This window comes from Rhinolophus hipposideros (assembly GCF_964194185.1).
Source record: "Rhinolophus hipposideros genome assembly, chromosome: 9".
Lineage (NCBI taxonomy): Eukaryota > Metazoa > Chordata > Mammalia > Chiroptera > Rhinolophidae > Rhinolophus > Rhinolophus hipposideros.
In genome coordinates, this window is record NC_138055.1 from 15,179,545 (window position 1) to 15,195,078 (window position 15,534).

Genomic DNA, 15,534 nt, shown 5'->3' on the forward strand with positions numbered 1-15,534 from the left:
GATCCCTGATTCATTTATCAGTTTTTAAATATGGCATGAGATATGGATTGAGCTTCATATTTTTCCATGTGACTACCCAGTTGTTCCATTACCATTTATTGGGAAAACTATCCTTTCCTCCATTGAATGATCTTAGTTTTTTTTTGACAAAAAACAGTTTGCTGTATATATGGGGGTCTATTTCTACATTTTATTCTGTTTTGTTTGAGCCTTAACATGTTTCTCTTTTAATTTTAGTCTCAAAAAGAAATCATTCACCATGCTTTTTAATTGCAAACTCTCTTTTTTATGTAGGTCTGAGATCACTTAAGTGAGTATTTATATTTTTACAGGTATAGATAAGCCAAATAACCAAATCTACTATAGATGTGTTTCTGTGTTCCTGCCAAATCAACACCCTTTTATTCTCTACTCCTAACACAGAGTTCTTAGTGTGCTAGCATTTCAACAGCAGCAGTAATTATATTTATGAATGCTTATGTGATACTGTGTCTCAAACCTTATGGAAGTCTAAGTTCATTATGTTTGGGCTTTCACACTTGTCACTTTTCATAGCCGCTTTGTTCCTAAGACGTTAATTAGATTAATTAAACATGTTCCTTTAGTATATGCAACTCTGTTCTCTGCTTTTTTCCATAGTCTGTCTCTAACCAATGAAATTACACCCTTCCATATCAAGAAAAGATCTATTTTCTCGGTTTCAAATCTCAGCTATTTCTTTGCCCTTTTCCTCTTATCCTCTCCCATTAAAATGAGTTGTCTTCTTTTCAGGCGGTTTATGTTTCTTATGTCGAGAAAGTTCAGAGCTGTACTTCTGACTTTTCATTTTGTAAGTAATTAAAATGTTTTTCAGGTAGTTGCTAGCAGTATCCATTACTCAATTTCTATAGATTTCAAAGTTATCCTTTAAAATCTATTTTTTGAGACCACATATCATCTAGTGAAATGAAGAAACAGATCTTTATATACTACTAAGTTTAGATAAGGAAGGGGTTTTTGATCATTGTTTAATGGGAATTTTCTTTATTGAGTTTTGTTTCTTATGAAGCAACATATATTCATCTTTGTAAAATTACCCATCATCCCCAACTCAAAGACTACCACCTCAAATATTTTGGTGAGCTATTAAAAGAAAGATTTTTTAAAAATATCCTGAAATTTTAATCGTATTTTAAATATTGAATAAACAACAATGACATGCACAAGGTATAAAGAATAATGCAACGAACACCAACCAGTGCGCTCACCAGTCAGCTTAAGCAAGATAATATGTACTTCCAGTACACATACCTTTTAAAGCCACCTATGTGCTTTCTCCTCCCAGAGCAAAGGAAGGAGCACGTAAGTGGCATTTTTATTGATTCTGAATTGTATGGCTAACAACTCTGCTTTGCTTTGTGATTTTACTGCATATATTTGGATACCCAAATTATATGTTTTTCTCATTTTGCATAGTTTTGAAATTTATAAAAGTGGAATCATAGCGCACATGTGTTTAAGTGACTTTCTTCTTTTGCTCAGTATTGTATTTGAGATTCGTTCATGTGTGTAACTGTTCATCTATGTTACTAAAATATAGGATTCGATTGTACAAATATTTCATAATTTATTCATCCATTCTTCTTTTAATGGACTTTTAGATTGTTTGTAGTATTTTGCTATTAAAAACCAAGGCTATGAATATTGTATATGTCTCCTGGAACACCTTTTAAGAGTTTCTTTTGGACAGAAGGTCTTAACCTTTTTTTTGTGCCGTGGACTTCTTGGGAATTTTGGTGAATATTATGGGCTCCTCCTCAGAGTAAGGTTCATTCATGTCCCACCTTCCCCCACCTGCCACCTCACAAAAATAGTTCAGACCAAACTAAAGATGCTTTTCTCTGAACATCAGGAGTAGATTTAATTCTTGTTGACTGATAATCCTAAATTCTTCTTAACAGACATTTAAATACTAGATTTTAATGAGTAATGTTTCCAGTCTGGAAACTGGATTAGGGAAGCATATTTTTATAGGGGAAATGAATTCAGTCTTTGTAGGATACGGGTTAGGAAGAACTGGACTAATTTGCTTTTCCTGGTGTTTATTTGTATCGTATTTCCAAGCATTTCTCTCTCAAAGAAGTCACCTTTCTTCATGTAATACACTAAGCCCTTACTGGTGATTGGAGCAGTGCAGGGTGGCTAGCCCTTGGGAATGTTGATTCTAGCTCAGAGAAGGAGCTGGCCGAGAGAATCACTATCGTTCACAGCAAATATATATTTTTGTACTTTATATGCTTATTCAAATTCCAAGTAATACATCTTGAACATGCATAATTAGCTGAGGCTACACAACTGCCTTTTCAGAAGGTATATTCACCTAAAAACATTATGCATATTTCATAAAGAACAAACAGATGATGTAAAAACACAGTTTACTCTTGATTTGATTTTTGATTTGTTTTCCCAGTGAAAAGCATGCATTGCTTAAATAATCATTTAGTTTTGAAATAAAAAGTTTGCATTCAGAAGTATCTTATACTTATTGCGATTTTTAATAATTCATTATAACAGTTCCCAAGGAAACACTGATATTCTTTGTTACTGTGCAACAAAATAAATAAATTTAAACGTGCTTGAACTTTAAGTCATCACAATACCTTTAAAAAGAGATTGCATGGAAGGGAACTTAAACAAATCCCATTGCTGGAATACAAATGTAGGATGGGTGGGCAAAGAAATGCAAAGGTTGGAGAACAACCACGACACAATTTGTGACAACAAATTTCTTGTATGTTAGAGCTAGAACAGACTGTGAAGACATAAATTCATCCATTTGAAAGAAGCCCAAACTGAGGCTCAGAATGGTGAAAAGTCATTATTCCAATAACCTTTTCAATAAAGGTATTAAATTTTTAGCATAATAATCAACAAACAACGATGTTGGCACTAATTTACTGAGTCCTTCTCTATAGCAGACACTTGCTTATTCCTCTACATATATTATTTAATTTCTGCGACCAGCCCATGAGGTAGGATTTGGTAATCACATTTTAAAGATGAGGAAACTAAGACTTAGAGTTTTTTTCACTTGTTCACAGTAACACAGTTATTTAGGGGTAGAGCCCCTTCAATAATGACAAATGTTTGTTGCAAGCTTATCACATATAAGTGTTTTGTTAGAAACCAAGGAGTCAAATAGAAAGAAGATATGATTTTCTCCTCCCCTTGATTTACATGTTAGATCCCTAGAAGCTAACATGTAAGAGGAACATGTTAGATCAGTAGCTTTCAGTGGTTTTGACCACAGTCCTCAGGAAGACATATGTTTATATTGAAACTAAAGCACACATTTTTGTATATTTTATTTATAGCTAAATATATGTCATTTCACAGCCAAACCATTTTATGAAATATGCCTACTGTGGGCTCTATGTTCTATACTTTCTATTCTCTTCCATTCTATTCTTTTTTTCTTCTATTGCATTTTTTTAAAAAGACCAGTCACATCAAATAACTTCATAACCCATTCATGGATCATATATTGAAAAAGTATATATAGATATAGATATAGATATAGATATAGATATAGATATAGATATAGATATAGATATAGATATAGATATAGATAGATATAGATATATATGGAGAGAGAGAGAGATTTTATGTACGTGTGTGTGTGTGTGTGTGTGTATGTGTGTGTGTAAAACACTAGATACTAACAGTCCTCCCGAGCTCCTTTAGTTTTTTGTTTTTTATCTCCATATTTACTTGGGTTGCTAATTTTGCTTTCTCAATTCAAGAAGTTGTCTACAAACTTGGAGTTATGGTAGATGAGGATTTAACTATCTTACCCCATGCCTTATTTCCCCAACTTACATCTTCCTGGTGTTATAATGCCTAATTTTTATTTAATAAATAAGTAGTGTTTATATTCTATGACTATAAATATCATTTGTCACACAGCCAAGTAGTATATATTTCCTTTTTTGAAATCTGTTTTTAATGTTTTCTGGAGATAATTGCCCACTCTTTTTTTCACTTGCATAATTCTCTACGTACCTATCCTTATTTTTTTCCAAGTATTCCATCATAACTATCACAGAGCTATAATTATTTTTTGTCCCCAAACTATTACATCCGATAATTTGCCATTTGGCCTTTATCCTGGAGTCCGCGTTACCAGAGCGCTTCATCCTCCTGCTCTGTCTGACTCTGGCTCCCAGCCCAGTGCAAGCTCTCCCCCCCCCCAGAGCCTTCTGGAGCCTTCCGGAGCCTTCCTTCACTGCTGTCTCAGGTTGGCTCTTTTATCTTCTAGATCCCAGTATTTTCTCTTTCTTGGTTCTCTCCCTCGCTTTGCATGAATACATTTCAAGAAAGTTCCAAAGAAATAGAACGTGGAGAAACCTTTCCAAGTGCATGCGTGTCTTAAAATGCTGTTAGTTTACCTTCAACACTTGGTAAATTGGGCACAGAATTATAGACTGGAAATAGTTTCTCTCGGGATTTTGAGGGCATTGCTCCCTTGTCTCCCAGTGTTGCTGTTGGAAAAGTCAGATTCTTGTTTCTTCGTATATGACCTGTTTGGTTTTTTTTTTTAATTAGAGCAAATACTTATTATGTTCTAATTATTCTGCACTATTTAATCCTCACATCATCATCTCTCTGAGATAGAGATTATTTTCACTTTTATAGGGAGGAGACTGAAGCAGGGAGAGGTTCAGTAGCTTGGAAGTAGGAGAAGGCTGTTGGCGGGGCACGTCACTACTGGAGGATGGGGGTGGCCTCCAAACGTGAATGTTTAATCTCTTTTCTTGGGGGGTTCTACTCCTCCCTGCCACTGTCCTTGGGACAACATAAGGGTCTAAAGGAATCCCATTAACTCTGCAGACTTTCAATTCATCCTCCTTCTCTGCCAATACCTCATCGTTCCTAATATCCTTGAGTCCTGAATCTCTCCCATTTGGTTTCTCCAGAAAACATCCCTTACTTTTCCTACCTGGGGAAGAGAGTTGCAAGAATGATGAGACAGTGTAGACATTTGCTCCGTCCATACACAGACGTTGAAATAATTCTTAAATAAGCCTCAGTACCTCTTGGTACTTACAAGTCCAAACCTTTCATGAAGTCTACAGGGCCTCCTTACTGACTTCCTTTCTCAGGTACCCCTCGGTGTAGGTATTCTAAGTTGTAGCTCGGGCCGTCCTGGTCAGTGAGTTACCACTGCCCCAGGTGCTTACATTTTTTTATTATGAAATACAAATGTACAGGAAGTTATAGGAAATAAGATAGCCACATACTTAGCACCCAGCTTTATCAACCCTTAACAAATTATTTAAGCAACTATTTCAAAATGATCAATAAAAATACATCATATATATGGTTGGTGGCTCTTGCGTGTCCCTTCCTGGTCTCATTTAATTCCCTCTGTATCAGTTATCAGCATTCTAAATTGGTATGTCTCATTGCCATGCTATACTCTAGTTACAGATGTATCTCTATAAACAAGGCAAGGTCTTTCATATTTATAAACCTTATTAGAATCAGATGCTTTACATAGTCTTCTACTGCTTTTCTTCACTCAAACTTATGCTTTTGAGACATATTCATGTCGATTCATGTAGCTCTTTTTCATTCATTTTAGCTTCTATGTAGTGTTCACTTGCATGACTAAGAGTTAAGTTAGCCATTCTTCTGTGAGCAGACATTTCAGGTTATTTCCAGTTTTTGTCTTTTACAGCAATGATGGAACACATATTCTTGCACATTTCTCCTAGTGTGCATGTATGCAGAGCTTCCATAAGCACCCCAAGCTGTTGGTTCTCTCAGTCCTTGGGCAGCCCCATGGGGCCTGGGCTCAGTAAAACCTCCAGGCCAGTCTCCTTTAGCCATGAACAGTTTCATCCTTTCATTCATGTTGCAGAAGGAAAAAATACTGGGTTTTCATGTGGAATTGATAAATTAAGGAGATGTACATCTTTAAATTTAATAAATAGTGTCAAATAGTGCTCCAAAGTAGTTGTGCCAGTTCACACTCTTGTTGCCCACGTAGAGTTCTTATTACCAAACAACGCACTGAGCTGACGGATATAAACTTGGGCTTTGGTGTTAGAATGTGTGTGTTCGAGCCTGACTCCACCTACGAGCTGTGTGATCTTGGGCAGGTTTCTTATACTCTGCATGCGCCTTTGTGTCCTCAAGAGCCTTGGCTCTTTTTCATATGTCCCAAAGGGGTAGTAATAATCCACAGCATATCACATAATAGATATATTTGAAGAATTCACTCACTTCATATATGTGAACTGCTTTGAACACTGCATGGCCCCATAACAGACCGTTTCAAAAACAATGTTTGTTATTATTATTGTTTAAAAGTTGATTTTTGCCAGTCAGATGGGTATGAAATGGAGTTGAACGTGGTTGTAATTGGCATTCCTGTGTTATTAGTGAGGTTGAGCATCTTTTCATCTGTTTATTGGGGCTTTAGAGTCCTTTTCTATTCTATTGGATTATTTCTTTTTCTTATGAACTGTAGGAGTGCTCTGTATATTCTTTCTAAATATTCTGAATACTAATTTTTTGTCAGTTATATGCAATGCAGATTTTTTTCCAAGTCTGTTGTATGATTTTTAACTTAATTTATGGTATTTTTTTGAACCACAGAAATCTTTAATGTAGTTTATAAACTGTTCCTTTAATTGTGCCTTTTAGTTATGAAATCATTCCCTACATCAAGGTCATAAAGACATTCTCTTATAAAACTTTTTAAGTATTTATTTTTATACTTGGGTCTTTACCTAGAATTGATATGGGGATATGAGGTAAGGATGCCATATTATTTCTTTGTATATGAGTCAGCATTTTCTCCTGAGTAGGGGTCAGCATATCTTTTCTGTAAAAGTTCAGAGAGCAAATATCTCAGGTTTTGTGGACCGTGTGGTCTCTGTCACAACTACATACCGTGTTTCCCTGAAAATAAAACCTAGCCGGACCATCAGCTCTAATGCATCTTTTGGAGCAAAAATTAATTTAAGACCCGGTCTTTTTTTACTATAATATCAGACCAGGTATAATATAATATAATATAATGTAATGTAATGTAATGTAATGTAATGTAATATAATATAATGCCTGGACTTATATTAATTTTTGCTCCAAAAGACGCATTAGAGCTGATGGTCCGGCTAGGTCTTATTTTCCAGGAAACACGGTAGTTTTGTCATTGTAGCACCAAAGCAGGTGCCTCTCTGACTCAATTTCTCCAAATGGACAAGAGTGATAGTAATAGCACCTATTTCATGAGAATGTTCTGAGGATTAAATAGTAGACTAAATAGACAATGAGTAAACAAATGGTAGTATTGTGTTCCAATAAAGTTTTATTTATAAAAATAGGCAGCCAGTTGAATTTGACCCACAGGCTCTAGTTTGCCAACTCCTGCTCTAGACGAATCTCCCATTCAATGCAGATGTTATACAAGGAATTAGTAAACTATGTGTATCAGTGTATGTCATATATTATATAAATTTATACAAGTATGTGATATTATAATACATATATAATATTCACTTGTGTGTATTTTTTCCAGTCTTAAAGCCTCATTCTCTTTGAAACTGTTGTTTCATCCTGCACACATTACTCACTCAATCAGCCCAAGTCTTTGTTGAATCTCTACTTACTCCAGTAGTACAGAGTTGACTTAGATGCCTGCTGTTAACTTGCAGCAAATAGTGGTTTAAGCTTATGGCCCTGTTTACCAGGCCAGGAATGTCCAGTGTCCAGGTGACAGGAGTAATCTCTGGTGTTCTCTTCTAGGTATTTACCTTACTGTGGATCGCCGACTGGATGGTCCATCACTTCTGGAGGAAAGGAAAGGACCCGGATAGTTTCTCCATCCCCTACCTGACGGCTTTGGGTGATCTGCTCGGGACAGCATTGTTAGCCTTAAGTTTTCATTTTCTTTGGCTCATTGGAGATCGAGATGGAGATGTTGGAGACTAATAAATCCTACAAACTACTCTCAAGTTACCAAGGAGGAAAACACAAGACAGCCACTTACGGCTCTTTTTCAGAAATCTTAAATCAGTAGTTTGACTTCTGCCAGGGTAATCTTCAGTTGGCCCTGATTCAATTAAATGGCCTTAACATTTTTTAAAGGACTTGGTGTTGAAACCAGAGTGAACAGTGTTTGTGCTGCTGTTCATAGAATAAATGATAATTTGGCATAGACCTAGATACAAGCTCAAGCTCTGAAATAAATAGGAAAGAATATAGGATGTTTACAATGAATAATTTTAAAACCACAGACATTGCAGAAATGTACTTTATTATTGCTTGACTTATAATGCCAGTTTAGAGGAAACAATTCTAGTTTAGCCTTTCTTGTCTCACAAATGTGTTGTACCGCAAAGCATACTAGAAAATGAAAGGGGCCCAACAAAACTTTTAATAGTTTTAATTATACCTACCTCTCTGCTAGCTGAGGGTAAATTTGCCCATTACTTGCTCCTAACCTGACCTAAATATATTTTGCTGAGCCTAAGATAAATTCACTTTTACCTGCTTCTGTGAATTTCCCTGTGCCAATGCTAATTTAATTTCAACTCTGCAGAATGACCTTGAGAGATCTTTAATGAAAGCAATGGGTCATTTTTTATCTTTGATTTGTTGAAAGAATGTTGATCTTTTTAAAAGACTTGATAGTCAAAAACAGAAGATGCATTTATAGAGACAATATGGTATGAGATAGTATATGTTTGTGTGTGTGTGTGCGAGAGAGAGAGAGAGAGAGAGAGAGAAGCTTTTGATGGAGAACTGATAGCAAAAATAACAGTGCTATTAGAATATTAATATTATATAGTTATTCTTAAACATTTTATTGAAAGGCTTTTGTCATTTGGTCCAAAAATTTTGCTACTACCCAGAATTTAGTATTTCTTACCTACATTATAATTAATAATTTCTTATTTAAAAAACTGTACCATTTAGTATAACCAAGATATTATAAGATTTAGAATGAGCGATTCATTTGCTCTTCTGAAGAACAAACAAATTAGGTTTATCATTTAAAAAGAGAAAATGGTGGGTTACTTCAATGATTGTTCATGCCTGTACATATCACCTGTTTGCATAGGCTTATTTCTACATGGGACTCTATCATATACATTGCTGTGTCTCTTAAATATTTTTCTAAAACGCTGATCAATATTCCGGACACTTGACCACACCTTAGTTATTCAATAGGTAAGCGTTTTTATATTACACATAGTCCATTTTTTAAAAATGCAATGAAGTCTCTTAAGACCAGATATTTAATAATTTAACTGATAGGAGAAGAAAAATGCATATTAACTTGGATCATCTTGGTTTAAGTTGTGAGTTAGTGTTAACATTATATAAATAGTAGGTTGTTTATAAATATATTAGGGGAAGTGTTCCTATTAAACTCTTTAAAAATAAGGGGACTGTGGTTTAGAGTTATATATTTTTTTGCTTATTTTAAAACTTTAATTATCTCATTCTTCTGCCTTTTAATGAAGCTTCTAAGGCAGAGAGCTGAACTAATTATAGAATTTCTCCTTTGGAGAGTTATAATGTCACATAGTGAACATTCTTATGAGAGAAAGAATGATTAAGTTAAGTTGATGAATATTTATCTGCAAAGATATTTTATTTTAAAAATCCATAAATAATTTATTTGATTTTATTGTAAACATAAAATAGTTTTTTTGATTTTTTTTAACATAAAATAGTGCACAGCAAACCACATTTTAAAAGCATTTATCAATAACTTTATTCTAGTGCATTAGATAATCTAATGCATATTCAAATACCCTATTATTTAGTTCCTACAACAGTACCTGTGAAATAGGTCAGGTAGATATTTCTATCTTTATTTAACAACATTAGAAACTGAAACTAGAGAAGTTACATTTTTAAGATTGCACAGCTTCAAAGTGACCAAATTGTGACTAAATTCCAGGTTTCCGCTCACCTAAGCCAGCACTCTTTCTGTGAACCACCAAATGTACCAGAAGCACCTACCTAATTATCTGATAGGAAATCAACTGGAGAAATAGGATTTTCTAAAGTCGAACAGAGTAGTGCTATATCCTTTCGATTTCAGACAAGGAAACGTCCGTTTAATGTATCTTAATGGTTAGTATAACCAACTCTAAATTATTCATGTTCCTAAGACCAAGGAAAACACAGATAAATGAAAATGTTAGAATAAAGAACAATGCCTTATTTCATAGAATATTTGTACCCTTCCCAGAACTAGTCATTTTCTATCAATGCTGATAAATAACTAGGATAACTGATGTGAGTTGTCTCTCTTTTGCTACCTAATCTTGGTTACAGCAACAAAATGTCTAAAAGGCATGTAATAGGAATAAAAAAAATAGACATGGAAGAATCAGTCACTGGTTAGCTGAATTGACTTATAAAAGGGATATAGACTCCTTTAAAATTTTGTACTGGTTCTTTTGAAAACCTTTACATATAAGTATGCAACGGATAAGATAACTTCTTTTATTTACCCACAAAACCCGTTTATTATGTCTTACAGAATGTGAATTCACAATATTTTTATACAGTCTAAAAATTGCTGCTTTCCAAACTTCTTCCTTTCACTAATCTATTAGACACTTTATTTATACACAGATAATTTTTTAAAACATATTTTTCATTCTTGTCCACCAATCATTTTTTCCTTTAAAAAATAAAATGTCTTAGAACACAATAAAATGGAAACTTAGGGTAATGAAGCTTCTGGAAAACACCAAAAATTCCACATCATAGTCTATCAGTGATGTAGCCAAATGAAGTACATTTTTAAGTCTTTCGGTAATTGGGCTTCCTTGCCTTATAATAAACAATATAGTGTACCCATTTATAATGGGCATCTTTCATCTTTGAATTGTTGTAAACTCAAATAAGAATAAAATTTAACAAATATTTACCCAGCCTTATTGTACTTACTTCTTGATAAACTAAATATACATTGAGCCTGTGTGGAATTCACCTAGAAGACACTAGGGTGATCTATGTATATACATTGTATTTATGAGTATAATAAATTGGGCTTTGGCCATTCCTAGACCTCCAATCCTTTGCTTTATCATTTTTTCACTGTTGAGTACTCTCCTCATTTTTCAGCTTAGATTCCTGGGTCCATCAATCCATACACCCTGAACTGCCACCTATTTCATACTTCCTTGACAGCTCTGGTTAAATACAGCTCTCTGCCTGTGCTATGACTGCTCAGACAGATCTTTAAATTTATAACCTCAGACATCAAGTTATCCCTCTACTGTCCAGCAGCCGACTGTGTTTCTTTAGTCACTTCTCTCTGGGAGATCAGGCTTTTGTCCCCACCACTCAACTGAAATAATTTCTGTCAATATCACCAACAGTCTCCCTGTCACCAAATCCAGTGACTAATTCTCAATATGAATTCTCATCTTACTCAGTCTCTAAAAGTATTTGACAGAGTCTCCTTCCTCCTGAAAATGCTTTCTTCACTTGGCCAGAATCTGCCTTTTGCTTTCTTTTCTACACCCCTGGAAGCCCCTTCTCTGTCTTCCTGATTGTTCCTCCTCAATCTCTAAATTTTGAAATGCCCTACAGCTCAGTTTTTACCATCTCTTCTCTATCTACTTTTTCTCCCTAGGTGACCTCACCTGTCTCATTGTTTTCAATGCCATTTATACCGATTCTTTCCAAATTCATTTCTCCAGTCCAGGCCTCTCACCTGAGTTACAAATGCCTGCTGGACAACTCCACTCCAGGGACTGGTAGGTATCTCAAATATCTGAATAACACTATTAACCACTGTTACCTAATTAACACGTATGGACCACTATATCCAGCAATGTCAGAGTACATTAAGGGCTGATCTTAATATGTAAAGAACTTCTATAAATCAGGGAAAAAAAAGACCAACAACAAAATAGTAAAATAGCCAAAGACAGGTGGTTCATTAAAATAAAAATAAAAAAATTTAAAAAAAAGCTTGGTTTCACACAAATTGAAAGAAATGCTAATTAAAATCACACTGAGATACCATTTCTCACCTATCAAACTGGAAAAAATTCAAAATCGGATAAAACATTTTTTTTGGCAAGGCTGTAAGGAAACAGAAAAAATTGCTGGTGGCAAGTGTTAAATTTACCATGATAGAGGTCTGTAAAGGGGAACCAGGCCATGTCGACCAAAATTATAGAGGCCCTTGTCATTTGATCCTGTAGTCCCACTATCACCACCATTAGACCCAGGCAAGTGAGGCGTCTGCTCTGGGGCCCTCTGTCACATGCAATGGTTGGGAAACTATGGTCAGCGGGCTAATGCCAGTTCACTGCCTGTTTTTGTAAATAAAGTTTTATTAGAAATACATCTCTTCCCATTTGTTTACATACTGTCTTTGGCTGCTTTCCCTCTACAAGAGCAGAATTGAGTAGCTGTGAAAGAGACCATATAGCCTACAAAGCCTAAAGTATTTACTATCTGGCCTACTTATACCCAAAAAGTTCACCCACCCCCGTTTTAGAGTGAATTACTCACGTTTTATTTCTAAGTCTCCCTCAGGTACCTGGGACTAACCAAGATCAGCAGTGCCATCCAGGCAGGGTGTCCCAACCTGAAACTGGTCCTGTATGGGTCCCATTTGCATGAAGCAACTACCTCACAGTTCTTGTAAGTCACTGTCCAATGCCTGGGACCAACCAAGCTGGCGACCCCAGTTCCTGTTTATCCCCTTCAGGGAGAGCTCCTTGTGTGGGGTCAACCAGATGCCCCTAGGAAGACTCCTGCCTATGGGATAGTCCCAGGACTCTCTGACGGGCCCCAGTTCCAAGAAGACGAGTGGTGAGCTGATCATTCTCACTGTCCAGAAAGATAATGGGCTGCCAAAATGGTAGTGACATGTGGATTTGGGGTGATTCTCACCTCAGTTCGGAGCTCTAGGCCACTGACAGTGCACAGTTGACCCTTGGACTCAAGTCACAGATCTCTTTTGTCAGCATTCTGAGGGTGGCACTGGCTCTGGGCTAGAGCATCCAAGTGTGGCAGGGTGGTGGCAGGGACCCTGTGCCCTGTGTGCCCCTTACCACAAGCAGCACTCTCGGGGTGGCCACTTCTTTCATCTCTTCTTTCCACTGCTCTCCTACTGGTTGATGTCCTCTCCTGCCTCCAGTTGATGTGGTGATCCTGTGGCCTTCCAGGTCAGTCTTAAATTACCCTGGACAAGGAACAGCCATTCATTGTGTGGACGGAACCATTCTTCTCACTCTGCTCCTGGGCCCTCGCCTAGACTCCCCACCGTGGCGGTGGTAGGCAGCGGCTGGTTGTTAAAGAAAAACATTCAGGGGCCAGCCCAGTGGCTCAGGTGGTTAGAGCTCCATGCTCCATGCTCCTAACTCCGAAGGCTCCTAACTCCGAAGGCTGCCAGTGGGCTCTCAACCACAAGGTTGCCAGTTGGATTCCTCGACTCCCACAAGGGATGGTGGGCTGTGCCCCCTGCAACTAAGATTGAACAGGGCACCTTGAGCTGAGCTGCCGCTGAGCTCCCGGATGGCTCAGTTGGTTGGGGCTCGTCCTCTCAACAACAAGGTTGACAGTTGGATTCCTCGACTCCCACTAGGGATGGTGGGCTGTGCCCCCTGCAACTAGAAATGGCAACTGGACCTGGAGCTGAGCCGCGCCCTCCATGACTAAGATTGAAAGGACAACGACTTGACTTGGAAAAGAAAAAAGAAAAACATTCAATGATCCCTGTTAAAGATGGTAAGGTGGACTTTATTTGGGAGCATCACGCTAGGTATAAGGACCACTGCAGTAGAATTTTGCAGCAGGGGAGAGACATGGGGCTCAACTCCGAATATAGCATGGGCCATTGGGGATGACAGCCAAGTATCAGGGTGGAGGTGAGTGGATAGGAAATTATTATGAGGAAAGATCAGGGGTAAGGATGATTCTGGCTAAACTTACCTAACAGGATTCTTTACTAAAGACAGGCCAGGGTGATCAGACCTCGTTGGGGGGTGGCAGATGAAGGGTGAGGAAGATGATCAGATATTGAGGGTGATCAGGCTCAAGGGTGGAAGGTTCTGGTTAAAGTGACTTAGCAGGGTTCTTGCTAAAAGTGGGTTTTACAGGGAAGTGCACAGATGGACCTAGAAGTGTCCGGAGCCTGGTTAACATTTGAATCTTTGTCCGGGTTCAATCAACACTAAAAGAAGTCACATCGAGAAATGCAGTAACCACCACCTTAAAGTTCAACAGAAGATGTGGTTGGAGGGTGTGTTGTTCTACACTTAAACCATGAAATTCCAAATGGTAAAGTTAACATGATCAGAAAACCAATTATCCTCACATTTTCTTACATACGTCGAGTAAGACTAGCGTTTGTGGCTCCCATGACAAAGCAGAGTGACAACCTTTGAGAAAGTCACTGGAAACCAGGATTCACTGTGGGCAAGATGGACGATGTAGTAACATGGGGAAGGATATAAGCAGCATTAACTAAATGTTACTAGGGAAAGGCAGAAAATCTATGCTGTTTCATACAAATAGGTTCTGAAGAGACAGAGTGTTGCAATAGCTTTGCTACATTTATCTTAACAGTGGGAGAAATTAGCCAGGCACATTTGACAGTAAAGAATACAAAAAGATGACGCCTGGACACTATATAGAATCTTTGTTTACATTCATTGGACAATCAACAAATGCATAAGTACCTCTTTTCTACTCGTTATACTACATTTTCACTGATAAATCCCTATAACTCACGTGGGCCCAAGGTTTTTTGGAAAACATTTTAAAATCACATTGCTTATGAGGACACGGGCCCTGCAAGAAATATTTGCCTGGAGCCTGCCCACCCTAGGGGGCACCCTATGTCCAACTTTTTGGAATCTATATGTCCAACGTTTTGGAATCTATCCCAACATGATGTAATGATGTACTTCAAGGTTATTTATTATAGCTTCGTTTGTAATAGAAGAAGATAAGAAAACAACTCTGGAAGCCTCGTGGAGTAAACTGTGGTTCATCCACCCCAAGGAACATAATGCAATTGGGAGACAAAAGGAACAAGAAATATTTCTACAAAGTGACATGGGGAGATCTCCAGGGTATATAATGAGGTGAAAAGAGCAAGGCATTTTACACAAGAGCAAGAACTGTGTGTAAAAATATCCTCCCTTTTCGCAAGAATGAAGGAATTTGTGAAAGAAACACTGGAAGGAAAAACAAGAAACTTAAAACAAAAAAAATGTTACCTAGAGAGGACAAACAGCAGTAAGATCCAGGGAGGCAGGGAGGGGACCAAGATGTGTCAGTGTGGGCTTCTGAGGTCATTCTAATTTTTGAACCATGTACATGTATTACTTGTTCAAAAAATAATTTAAAAATTTTACTTGAAAAATATATTCTTTGACCTGATCCCACTTCTAGAAATCTGTTCTAATGTAATAATCAGAATATACATTGTAGTAATTTCAAGCTTGAAAATTTTCATTAAAAAGTACTAAATATAGTATATATGTAATATTA

The 15,534-nt window shown here is 37.0% G+C and overlaps 1 protein-coding gene across 1 annotated transcript in view; it reads left to right on the top strand.

Moving 5' to 3' along the window:
- Positions 1 to 11,087, top strand: part of SLC41A2 (solute carrier family 41 member 2) — a 106,500-nt gene extending 95,413 nt beyond the window's left edge. The window contains exon 11 of the mRNA XM_081061064.1: positions 7,795 to 11,087. Within this exon, the coding sequence (XP_080917190.1) occupies positions 7,795 to 7,980 (186 nt within the window). The 3' untranslated portion in view covers positions 7,981 to 11,087. The remainder of the gene's footprint in view (positions 1 to 7,794) is intronic.
- The last annotated feature ends 4,447 nt before the right edge of the window (positions 11,088 to 15,534 follow it).